The sequence below is a fragment of the Elgaria multicarinata genome, chromosome 15 (assembly GCF_023053635.1).
Source record: "Elgaria multicarinata webbii isolate HBS135686 ecotype San Diego chromosome 15, rElgMul1.1.pri, whole genome shotgun sequence".
Lineage (NCBI taxonomy): Eukaryota > Metazoa > Chordata > Lepidosauria > Squamata > Anguidae > Elgaria > Elgaria multicarinata.
This window is the reverse complement of record NC_086185.1, coordinates 15,093,064-15,105,793: the sequence shown is the minus strand read 5'-3', so window position 1 is coordinate 15,105,793 and position 12,730 is coordinate 15,093,064. Positions and strand designations below refer to the sequence as shown.

The 12,730-nt window shown below is 46.9% G+C and overlaps 1 protein-coding gene across 1 annotated transcript; it reads right to left on the bottom strand.

Annotated features, from left to right (window-relative positions):
* Nucleotides 1-5,463: 5,463 nt before the first annotated feature.
* PIN4 (peptidylprolyl cis/trans isomerase, NIMA-interacting 4) lies at nt 5,464-12,088 on the bottom strand. Its single transcript, XM_063141681.1, has 4 exons — nt 12,009-12,088; nt 10,661-10,734; nt 7,696-7,815; nt 5,464-5,642 (listed from the first exon to the last, which is right to left on the bottom strand). Exons 1-4 carry the CDS (start codon nt 12,046-12,048, stop codon nt 5,484-5,486), a joined length of 393 nt encoding a protein of 130 aa, XP_062997751.1. The 5' UTR covers nt 12,049-12,088; the 3' UTR covers nt 5,464-5,483.
* Nucleotides 12,089-12,730: the final 642 nt, after the last annotated feature.

The following is a 12,730-nucleotide window of genomic DNA, read 5'->3' as shown; positions in this document are numbered from 1 at the left end:
CCCCGGCTCTCTCCGAGTCTCTCTCTGACTTGGAGTGGCCGCTCCGCGAAGCCCTGCCGGAGAAACGGCGGCGCGTCTTAACCAATCACGGCGCCACGCTCTCGCCGCTCGGCCAATGATTGAGCTCTTCAGCAGCGGGAGGGAACCAATCCGTTTCTTGGGAAGCCGGGCGGGGGCAAAAGGGGAGTGGGAGAGAAAAACACACACCCCCAAAAGGTGCGATGTTTCTCCCGTGATAGGCGGGGCGTCACGTGACACAGGTTCCAAAGGACGTCACGCCCTGGAACAAAGAGGGGTGGGGGAAATGTTAACCTTTTCATTGCTGCAACCCAGGCACAAGGGACCAGCACCACCACTGGTTGCAGCGCTCCAGCTATTGGGCCATATTTTAAAATGTAGTAAATAAACTTTTTTTTTTTTTTTGCCAACTTCAATACACATCATTTTTTTAAAAAAATATATGAATATACCGCTCCCCACTGAAAAATGGACAAGATAAAATGAAAATAAAAACAGAATAAAACAGTTAAAACAAAATTTAAAAGAAGCAAAAAAAAAAAGGGGGGAAAAAGAAAAAGAAATCCAAGGATGCATATTAAAGAAAGACTTCTTGGAATAAAGATGTTTTCAGGAGGCGCCGAAAGGAGTACAAGGTTGGAGCCTGCCTGACCTCCAGAGGCAGGGAGTTCCACAGGAGGGGGGCCACCACGCTGAAGGCTCTGCCCCTGGTGGACTCCAATCGGAGGATGGGTCTATGTGGAACCACCAGGAGCAGGCCCTCGGATGACCTCAGTGACCGGGCAGGTTGGTAAGGGAGATGGATCCAGATTTAACCCTACATTGAATAGACCCACTGAAATCAATAGGACAAGGTAGTCATGACTAAATCTGGATCCAAACCAGTATTATTACTATTATTATTAATTACATTTTTATACCGCCCCATAGCTGAAGCTCTCTGGGCGATTTACAAAAGATTAAAACATTAAAAACGATATAGAATCAGAATAGTTGAGTTGGAAGGGGCCTAGAAGGCCATCAAGTCCAACCCCCTGCTCAATGCATGAATCCACCCTAAAGCATCCCTGACAGATGGTTGTCTAGCTGCCCCTCGAATGCCTCTAGTATAGAATTTAAAACCGTAAAAACATACAAGAGACTGTATACACAAAGGCAATATACATAATGTGTAATATTATACATCATATTACCATTACTGATTTATATCTTGGCTTTAAAAAGAAAGCAAAGTTGCTTACAAAGTTATCAATACAATGTGCAAGAGCCCTGCTGGATCAGGGAGCGAAAGTTCCCTCTCGTCTCGGATCTTGCTTCTGGGAAGATGACAATAGCATGGCATGACTCACATCTTCATGTTTTATTGTCCGGAGCACCAGGTATTCAGAGGTAGATGCTCTGGATTAAAAGTTATCTATCACAGCCTTTTGCCTTGGCTAGGCTTAAACTCCACGAATTTAGCTAATCCGCTTTTAAAGGCATCGATGCCGGTGGTCATCACAGCATGGTCTGGCTGTGAGTGGTGCTCAGCTCTCAGTAAATTAGATCCATCACTTTTTGGATTCACCTTCTTTGCGTTCTATCCTAAACGGAGTTCATAGCTGGTGCTACATGACTGCCGTAATCCAGAAATCGCTTATTTCACAGAGCATTTGCAGCCGGGGTCCTTCCTATTTCCTGGCTGAAATATTTCCCCACATCTTGTTGACCCCTTTATGTATCTAACGAACCAAGGCTCTGTCCCACAAAAGCTTGCGCCACAATAAATGTGTTCCTCTTTAAAATGCCATGAAATTCACACGGTTGCATTCAGTGTTGCGTGAGCGGACAGCCACTCATACCGCAGACATTTTCCTTCCTCTCCTCCCCCTTGCAGCGTCTCCCAACTCTCTGGAGTCGATTTTGGGGTACACAGGAGGCCACGGGGAAGAGGGAATTGCACCCCTCCCCGGTCTCCAGACAAAAGTTTTCCATCAGAGGAGGGACACTCACTCACAGGAGTTCACCCTCTGGCATATGTTTGTTTTTACTGCAACAGACTAACACAGCTGCCCCTCTAGGATTTATTTTTATATAGCTTCTTTCTACAGTGGCTTGTGCAAGGTGGATTTCCTGCTTAAAACGGAAACAACACAGGCAAGTTTGAAGAAAACTCAGCTTTAGCAACAGCATTTATTGTTTTGTTACAAACCCTCAAGCCCGAAAAAGATTGTGGTTTGAGCTCTAAACTGCACTTCCAGTTTTTTGAGCATGATTTGGAAAAAGCAAACATCACGTGCTCTAGATCTGTTACTGCAGCTAGATTTTAGGATTCAAGCTAATAACACTCAAGCTTTTCGGACAGGTGACTTGTCCTTTGCCACGACTCCTATGGCAGCCATTTTGTGATGGTGCCCAGGACAGTTTTGCAAATCGCCAAATGTACCCACAAGCCAAAAAGCTTGTTTACCCCAGCATACACAGATTTAACTTCCCACCCCACCCTGCAGGGTCGTTTGTACCTGTTAATTCCTTATACAAGCCCAGCCTCTCTTTCACAGGTTTAGGCAGACTGTTTTGCTTTCGGAAGTCTTGCACCAGCCTTACATCCTGTGCAAGCATCCTTGGGCATTTTTGTTTGGAAAAATGGTGGGCGATTGGTGTTTTCAGATTCTCTCTTGGCAGAAGCCTCTTCCATCTGGCTGCGTACGTAAGACTCTGCCCAGCACACCTTGATCCTCAGTGTGTTGCTTAAGAGTCCATTTCATAGAAATCCATGGGACAGACTTTCAAGACAAGATGCTGAGAATTAGGGCAGTCCTGGGAGGTGAGCTCCCCTCGTTATATCCTGCAGTGATACTCCCCCAAACCAGCAGCCTCCAGAAGGTTTGGACTACTTCCCTATCATCCCCAGCCAGAATTAGGGCAACTTCTTAGGCATTGTATCCAATATTAGCCCTATTTAGAGTAGATCCATTGAAATGAGTGGGATATTATTATTATTATTATTATTATTATTATTATTATTATTATTATTATTATTTACATTTATATACCGCCCCATAGCTGAAGCTCTCTGGGTGGTTTACAAAAGTTAAAAACAGTAAAAAGTATACAAAATTTAAAACCATCAAAAGCTTAAAAACAACTTTCCCAGTTACGGAATGATTGTGAGGCTCGCCTGATGCCAACATTGTTATCTTTTCGGCGCCAGGTCAAAACGTTTCTTTTTCTCCAAGGCATTTAACAGTATATGTTGAGTTTTAACTGACTCCTGAACTAGCTTTGGCCTGGCTGAGTGTTTAAAAGTTGTTTTCAATATTAGCTGTTTTCAGGGTTTAAAATTTTGTATATTGATTTTTAATGTTCAGTCTTTTAACCTTTGTAAACCGCCCAGAGAGCTTCGGCTATGGAGCGGTATATAGATGGAAAAAATAAAATAAATTAAGTTGGATTCACTTTGGATACAAGCCATAGATCGTAACGGAAACCTTGCTCAATTTACTGGCTGCTTACCAGGCGTTGCCGGCAAGTCACGTCAGGTTCAGAGAATGGCCTCGAAGTGCATGACGCAGCTCAGCCCTATAAGGTGAATGAATGGAAACCAGACAGCTGCTTTGAGAACTGCTGAGGAAGAAAGAGGCATTTGGTGTAGTAAGTCACATGCGCAGAGGCGCAGCGTGTACTTTGCATGCTGGAGTTCTGAGGTCTCATCCCACGTATCTGTAATTAAGAGTTTCAGAAAGCGAGGCTAGGGAACCCAGATCGCCCCCAGATCAACACTCTAACCACTATTAGAGTGGTGAGCCCCTGCCAAAGGAAGTGAGGCAGGTGGCTACTAGGAGGAGGGCGTTCTCTGCTGTGGCACCCCAGCTGTGGAACGAGCTCCCCAGAGAGGTCCGCCTGGCGCCTACACTGTACTCCTTTCATCGCCAGCTAAAGACCTTTCTCAGTATTTTAACACCTAATTTAACTTAAATTTAAACTTTGCTGTTTTAATTCCATATTTTAACCTGTATCAATTCCTGCTGTCTGGTTTTATCCTGGTTTTGCTTTTTATATTGTATTTTGTATTTGTGTTTTTAGATTGTTGGTTGTTTTATTATACTCTTCGTGGTTTTCACTTTTGTGAACCGCCCAGAGAGCTTCAGCTATTGGGCGGTATAAAAATGTAATAAATAAATAAATAAATATTAGCATTCATGAAAGCTATCAAGACTGATCTCTTCTGGCGGGCCTATCCAGTGGAATTTTAGGATGTTTTTAGAATGTTTTTAGGACGTTTTAACAATGCATATTCTGTTTTAATTCAATTTTATGTATTTTATATTTACTGTTGTTCCCCGCCTCGATCAAAATGGAGAGGTGGGTAAGAATTATTATTATTATTATTATTATTCCACACTGGTGTTGCAAGAGAGGAAGGGGGAGATAAATCGACCTATCCATCCACTTCCTCAAAACACCATGTATCATTTTCTAAAGGTGCACCAGAGCTTGATCACTAAATGCCAAGTTCTACATTTAGGAAATAGAACCCAAAGGCACAGTTACAAGATGGGGGATACTTGGCTCAGCAATACTACAAACGAGAAGGATCTTGGAACTGTTGTAGATCGCAAGCTGAATATGAGCCAACAGTGCGATATGGCTGCAAGAAAGGCAAATGCTATTTTGGGCTGCATTAATAGAAGTATAGCTTCCAAATCACGTGAGGTACTGGTTCCTCTCTATTCGGCCCTGGTTAGGCCTCATCTAGAGTATTGCATCCAGTTCTGGGCTCCACAATTCAAGAAGGATGCAGATAAGCTGGAGCGTGTTCAGAGGAGGGCAACCAGGATGATCAGGGGTCTGGAAACAAAGCCCTATGAAGAGAGACTGAAAGAACTGGGCATGTTTAGCCTGGAGAAGAGAAGATGGAGGGGAGACATGATAGCACTCTTCAGATACTTAAAAGGTTGTCACACAGAGGAGGGCCAGGATCTCTTCTCGCTCCTCCCAGAGTGCAGGACACGGAATAACGGGCTCAAGTTAAAGGAAGCCAGATTCCGGCTGGACATCAGGAAAAACTTCCTGACTGTTAGAGCAGTACGACAATGGAATAAGTTACCTAGGGAGGTTGTGGGCTCTCCCACACTAGAGGCCTTCAAGAGGCAGCTGGACAACCATCTGTCAGGGATGCTTTAGGGTGGATTCCTGCATTGAGCAGGGGGTTGGACTCGATGGCCTTGTAGGCCCCTTCCAACTCTGCTATTCTATGATTCTATGATTTGATGGCCCCTTTCCCAGCTCCACAGTATCCACACATTTCCCACCCCACCACTCCCAATAGCCCACCAAGAGGCACACAAGCCAGGTCGTGCTGCTGCATGCGCTCCTCCGCCTTGGGGGAGGGGAGGGGGGAAGCACCCTCTGGTTTCCACGGCACTCCTTCAAGCGATTAAGCAAAAGACAGGAACCTCCCAGTATTGTGGAGCGGTTTTTTATTATTTCCGCCCTTCGACCATTATGATGTGATAGCCGAACTTGGTTTTGACCGGAGGGTCTGTGTACACGGGTTTGTCCATGCTGCTCACAGGCAAGGCGAAGGCAGCGTCCTGGAAGGGCCCCACCATGGAGCCTCTGCTCATCCAGCCCAGGTCTCCCTGGAAAAGGAGCACAACGGGAGCTGTCAAAACCCTAAAGCAGGGAAGGGCTTGCGGGGTCTCCTTTGTATTTTACCAGAACAAAGTCCACCCACCAAAGACAGGGGCAAAATAGTGACTCAGGGTTAGGGCCAATTAGCTACTATATAACCCCTGAGCCATTCAAACATGTATTCAAGTTATTGCAGATCAGGGATGATAAAGAGCCTAACGTGGTGTGTTTGTGCTGGGGTCAGAAACACTAACCAATCTATTAGCACTCTTCAAATACTTGAAAGGCTGTCACACAGAAGAGGGTCAGGATCTTTTCTCGATCATCCCAGAGTGCAGGACACGGAATAATGGGCTCAAGTTACAGGAAGCCAGAGTCCGGCTGGACAGCAGGAAAAACTTCCTGGCTGTTAGAGCAGTACGACAATGGAATCAGTTGCCTGGTGAGGTTGTGGCCTCTCCCACCTTAGAGGCATTCAAGAGGCAGCTGGATAGCCATCTGTCAGGGATGCTTTAAGGTGGATTCACGCATTGAGCAGAGGGTTGGACTCGATGGCCTTAGAGGCCCCTCTTCCAACTCTACTACTCTACGATTCTATTACAAATCATCCAACAATCTATAACCCACTCCACCACCACCCCTGGAGGTCTTAACATCACGGGTGCCCTGACTCTCCAACTGCTGCTGATTGCTCCCTCCTCCAGAGATCCTCATGAGGACCACTTTTTCCCTACCACTGGGGGAAGAAGATAAGTGAGTGAGGATGACTCTGTTCCCCAGGCCTTCTCCCAGTAATCTGCACACAGATCGCCCTTTCCCCGACCTATATCAAGATAGCTGGGACGCGCATATATGCGTGCCACCACTGAGCTTGCACTATATGTAGCTTTCACCCCCGCAAACTGCTTTCTGCCCTGCCCTGCTGGAAAGCTTCCTGCCCTATGGCTGTCACTGTATCACAAGCCTTGACCTCCGTCCCCATTCTAAAATACTACGATGTGCTCTGCTTCCATCACTGCTCCTGACAGCGCTGTTTTGCTTTCCTGGCAGGACAGGCCGCTAAGATAAGAAGTCGAGCATTTCGCTTTTTTTGCTCACATTAAGGACTCATCTACACCAAGCAGGATATCCCATTATGAAAGAGGTATGAAAGTGGTATATAAAAGGCAGGAGCCACACTATTGCTTTATAGTGGTACTGAAGTGCAGTGACAACTCTTGGGGTCCATGACACATCTACATTATGGAACTCACTACCACAAGATGTAGTGATGGCCACCACTCTGGATGGCTTTAAAAGGGGGTTGGATAAATTCCTGGAGGCGAAGCCTATCAATTGCTACTAGCCCTGATGGTTGTATGCTATCTCCAGTATTTGAGGCAATAAGCCTGTGTGCACCAGTTGCTGGGGAACATGGGTGGGAGGGCGCTGTTGCACCATGTCCTGCTTGTCCATCCCTGGCCGATGGCTGGTTGGCCACTGTGTGAACAGAGTGCTGGACTAGATGGACCCGTGGTCTGATCCAGCATCAGGGCGCTTCTGATGTTCTTACGTTACACCAAGTGGGCTATCTCACAAGGAATGCTGTATGAAAGCGGCATATGGTATCTGTCAAAGGGTCCCAACAGTTGTCAGTGCACTTCAATACCGCTATAAAGCAGTAGTGTGGCTCCTGCCTTTTATATACCGCTTTCATAGTGGAATATCCTGCTTGGTGCAGATGAGCCCTAAGTCTGCAAAAATTCCACCATGTACATATCCATACACTCCACACGTTTTTACTTGATTCAGTCACTCTGCTGCCAGCACAAAGCTTTGCTCCTGACCTTTCAAGTCCAGATCTCAGCTAACGCAGTGCTCTTAAATCTGACAGCAGAACGGAGAGAGAAGTTCTCCCTGGGTCCGATTCTGCTACAGACAAGGTGAAACAATTCCACAGCACCTGAGCTGTCCCTTCCCCCAAGTCCTCAAGGCCGAGAGGGGAAAGTTGCCGCTGCCGCATCAGGCCCTCCGACGTCCCTAGTCCTGCTTTGGTTTCAGGAAACAGAAAGAGGCTCATACCCCTTGCCTGGCTTTGTCCTCGCTGTACTGGGAAGCTACTTCGCTGAATCGCAGCCCAGCCTTTAGTTTCTCCAGGGCCTCCAGGGCTCTGCTGTGCTTCTCGCATAAAATATGCCTCACCTAAAGAAGCAGGACACAGATTAGATACATAGACACGTGTTGAGTAAGACCACACGCCACAGACACACGGCCCATAGGACCCAGTCTCTATTTTAAGGGTAGGTGAGGTGACACAGGCTCTGAACACCAGACCTCACGGCTGCCACCACTTCTTATGGGGCGACACAGGCTCTGAACACCAGACCCGGCAGCAGCTATTCCCTGCTCAAGCTAAGCACCACCGCTTGATACGCCTGAGGCAAGGGATAAAAACCACCTTCCTCTAAACTATGTGGAGAAAGGGGTTTAAAATGGAGAATGGATTTTAATTTATATAATAATGCGCTGTGAGTTATATCTGCTTAAGTGAATGATTGTCAGAGTGGGTGCTGAATGTGTAAACTTAAAATGATAAATGCCAAACAGACACATGGGCTTTTTGTGGTAGTTTAAAAACAAAACAATCAAAATTTATTTTTAAAAGTTCATCAGCTTTGTTTCAAATAACATTTTAAAACCTTTTTGAAACCTTTCATACAATCCGGTCACTCATTCACATTCGTGCTTTCCTTTTTCTCACACAATCACTCTTGAACTTTCTTTATTATCTGTATTGATTAATATACATCCACTACGTGCACACCACACTCTAAAGACACCACTCACTACACTGACCCTCAAATTTCCCAGAACTTAAGTACCATAAATACAGAGAGCACTACAGACTCTAAGAGTACCTAACCAGTCTCTCTGAAAAGATCTTTCAATCCCCTCCGTCATTCCCTTATATATCCCTCCTCCCCCCTCCCAAGACATTTTAACTCCGCCCACTCAGGCCAACATTCTAAAAACCACAGACTTACAAACCGCAGACATACATTTGGAATTGACTTGTGGGGCGTAAAGCCACAGTAGGCAGCCTTTTTTTTTTTGTCCTGTCGAGGGTCACATGCCAGGAAGTGCATCAAGGTCATCTGTCAGGGGCCACGTGTTGGTTGATAGTGGGTCACTCCATTTCTCTCTCTGCCACCCCCTTTTTTCGCTCTCTCTTCCCCACCACCTTCCTGCCCAGCCGCCTTCCAGGGAAGGGACAGATCGCAATTGCCAGAGGTTTGAACTGACTGCACACAGAGGGCTTTTGAAATCAGGCTGAGGGCTGCAAAAAGCCCCAGGGCTGCAGGTTGCCCACTCCAGCTCTGTCTTTGGCAGCCAGGCTGGTCACCGGTACACCTAGGGGTGGCCACATTACACCAGTTTTAAAATCTCTTCACTGGCTGCCATTTAGTTTCCGGGCGAAGTATAAAGTGTTGGTTATTACCTTTAAAGCTCTACATCAGTGGTTCCCAAAGTGGTCGGTAGCGCCCCCTTGGGGGCGGTGGGATTGCATTAGGGGGCGTTAAGAGGCAAGGGGGAAGCGTGTGTGTGTGTGTGTTCGAGGTGGTCTTTTCTGAGAAGCTCCTCTCCAGAAGGTCTTAAAACCCAGGGACATTTTTATGGGAGAAGGTAGTTTAGTCCCAAGCCATATAGGGGAAGAATCCACACATGTATTAATACAGTTTAAGAAGAGTCCTTTTAATGGTGAATTGTAATGTTTCAAAAGCACCAAAATGCTAATGAAGAGACATACCCTGCTTGGTGTGCCCTGCCACACCAGCTGCAAAACAGGCGTTTGCTCTCTTTTCCCTCCCTCGGCAAGCCTGCAGCGGGTGCTTCGGATTTTGAATAAAGTATTCAATTAATTGTTACTATTTTGAATTTTATTGTTACTACCTTCCTTAGTGGGTCAATGAAAACCGCTATTCTGAATAATGATTTTTATAGTGTAGGGTAGGGGGCACTGGGCATGAGTTTGTGGAACCAAGGAGCCAGTCACCTGAAAAAGTTTGGGAACCACTGGCTTAGCGTAACATGATGCTGTACTTTTCACGGGGAGCTTTCTGGAGACGGGATCACAGCCCAGTGGTAGAGCACATGCTTTGAAAGCCAAAGGTCCCAAGTGAACCGCCCAGAGAGCTTCAGCTATTGGGCGGTATAAAAATGTAATAAATAAATAAATAAGTTTAATCCCTGGCATCTCCATTTAAAAAGATTAGGTAGTACATGACAGGAAAAACCTCAGAGGAAACTCTGAATTTGTTTTGAGCATAACCTTTAAATCACATTAAATACGCTTTATTGCTTCCCCCTTAAATCAGATACCACAGTTTGAATGCCTTTGGCCATTGGGGAAAAATTGAGATATTTATACAGCACAGGGAATTTAAAAAGGTTTTTTAGTTTTATTTACTGCATAGAAATCAAAGGGCAGTGTCCAACCCCCGCCAATTCCCTTCCACAAGCGGTGGGTCCTGACATTCCCGTTGCGAGAGCAGGACTCGCTGTTTATACAATGGAGATTTAAATGTGGAAACACTCATTTCTGGAAGGAAGCAGGTTGGCATTTCTCCCTTACGTGAGCGCCGCCGACCTGCCTCTTTCCAGAAACAGGTTCTGGGTTGCCCCTGGAAGTACTAAAACTCCCTTGCATAAGCAATGGGTACCGCTTACAGAAGGGAATCTCTAGGGGGCAGGAGAATTGGCAGGGGTTTAAACTCCGTGTTGGATACTACCCAGACATGCCAAATCGGACCCGTCAATTTGTGGTGTTGGAAAATAAAATTGCCAGTTCATTTCCCCCCCCCCCCTGGAAAATCCACATTGCTGATACTTTGTTTCCTGCTTCTCTCCTCCTCTGAATATTTTTTTGACAATATTGAGAGAAGAGTGTGTCAAACTACTTCTCTCCCACTACCACCCCCACACTCCGTTTTGACTGAAGTTCCATTCCCAGAGACACCATCGAGAACGAGATGATGAAAACACCCACCTTCACAGTACTGCCACCCCCTTTGGGGCCCTGGGGTTTCTTCTCAGCAGCATCACTGCCAGCGGATGCTCCTCCTTTGGAAACACAAGACCAGAGAGGTATTCCAGGTGGGCAGAGACACCTTTCCCCTACGCGCAGTGGTGCTAAGCCCACACCCTGTGACCTGTGCTGGGCTTTATGTGGGTTATGTCCCATCCTACTCCAGGCTGCCTGTCTCCACAGCCTGGTAGACTCAACCTGCTCCAAAGCCAAGCTGGCTCGCCTCTGCCTGACTGCAGACAGTAAGTGGGAACACATAGAAACATCACAAACGGCAGACTTTGTGGCTTCTGCATCATACATAGCTTTCTCCGCCCCTCTTTTTTCTTCTTCTCCTTTTGCTCAACATCCAACCCAAATAAGAGTTCTGGAGAAAGAACCCCTATTTTGCAACATTTTTGGTTGGTCCCAACAAAAGCCTCCTCCACCCTGGTGCCTTCTAGATGTGTTACATTAGAACTCTCATCATCCCCTGCTATAGGCTCTGTTGCCTGGGGATGATGGGAGTTGCAATGCATCTGGAGGGCACTAGATTGAGGGCTGATTCTATACTATCGGCATAACTCAGTTTCAGAAGTACAGAACTGCCATAGCTCCTGAAACAGACGAAGCTGGGCAACGGCCAGTCTACAAAGGGACTAGAAACCTACCCAGTCATTCCAGGCACCTCCAGGAAACTACAGTTCCCAGAGGGCCATCCTAATGCTTAAACCTGCATCAAATCTTCGTGAAATGTGCGTAACCATTAGGCTAGGGTGACCATATGGAAAGGAGGACAGGGCTCCTGTATCTTTAACAGTTGTATTGAAAAGGGAATTTCAGCAGGTGTCATTTGTATATATGGAGAACCTGGTGAAATTTCCTCTTCATCACAACAGTTAAAAGCTGCAGGTGCCCTGCCCTCTTTTAAATCTGGTCACTCTAGTATAGCTCCTGCAGCTTTAACTGTGGTGATGAAGAGGGAATTTCTCCAGGTTCTCCATATAAACAAATGACACCTGCTGAAATCCCCTTTTCTATGCAACTGTTAAAGATCCAGGAGCCCTGTCCTCCTTCTCATAGGGACACCCTACATTAGGCAGCTTCTTCCAAAGAAAGGGGAGGGGGACAAAGTCATCCAGGATGTCTGTTCCCTTCTGGGAAATGGGGATTGGGGGGGGGGGGTAGGAGAGCACACCAGGACTCCTGGGTCCCCTGTTATTAGCACGTCCAGGGATGGGGGGTGGGGGAGAAGCTGGGATTCCTGGGTTTCCTGCCCCACCCCCGGAATCCATCTACCTCCCCTCCCTCCGCAGCCCCCCTCCCTCACCCTTTCCCCCTTTGCCGCCGCTTTTCCCTTTCGGGGGCATCTTCACAGCTCCTTCCTCCCTCTCCAGAGCACTGGGCGTCGCTTCCCAGATACGTCATCAAGCGCGACGGGCGAGGGCAGGGCCACACCCCCTTGGCTGGAGCGCCCAATGAGATGCCTGCGGGGGCGGGGCTTATCCGCATCTGACACGTGCAGTGACTATGTGCATCAGAACTGGACCAGAGCAAGGCTCCATCTCGTCCAGTCTTCTGTTCACACGGCGGCCAACCAGCTGCTCCAATGGGAAGCCCACAAGCGGGACATGAGCGCCACAGCAGCCTCCCACCCATGTTGCAACTAAGAACGTAGCGCCTGGATTTGCTTTGCTTTGCCCCTTCCTCCTCCCTCCCAATCCCCTTTCCTTTTGTGTCATGTCTTTTAGATTGTGGGCAAGGAGTGTCACGAAATATTTTTGTAAGCCGCCGTGAGAGACTTTTTTGGCTGAATGGTGGGATAAAAATGCCTAAATAAAATAAATAAATAAATGTTCCCCAGCAACTTGTGTACATAGGCTTGGAAGGAAAGGAAAGGAACCTCTCGTGCCAGCACTGACTCATTACTGACTCTTGGAGGGACGCCAGCTTTCTCTGACGCTTTCTTGGCAGGCCTTATAGCGGGGTGGTTTGCTGTTGCCTTCCCTGGCCGTTATTACCTTTCCCCCAGTTAACTGGGTACTCATTTTA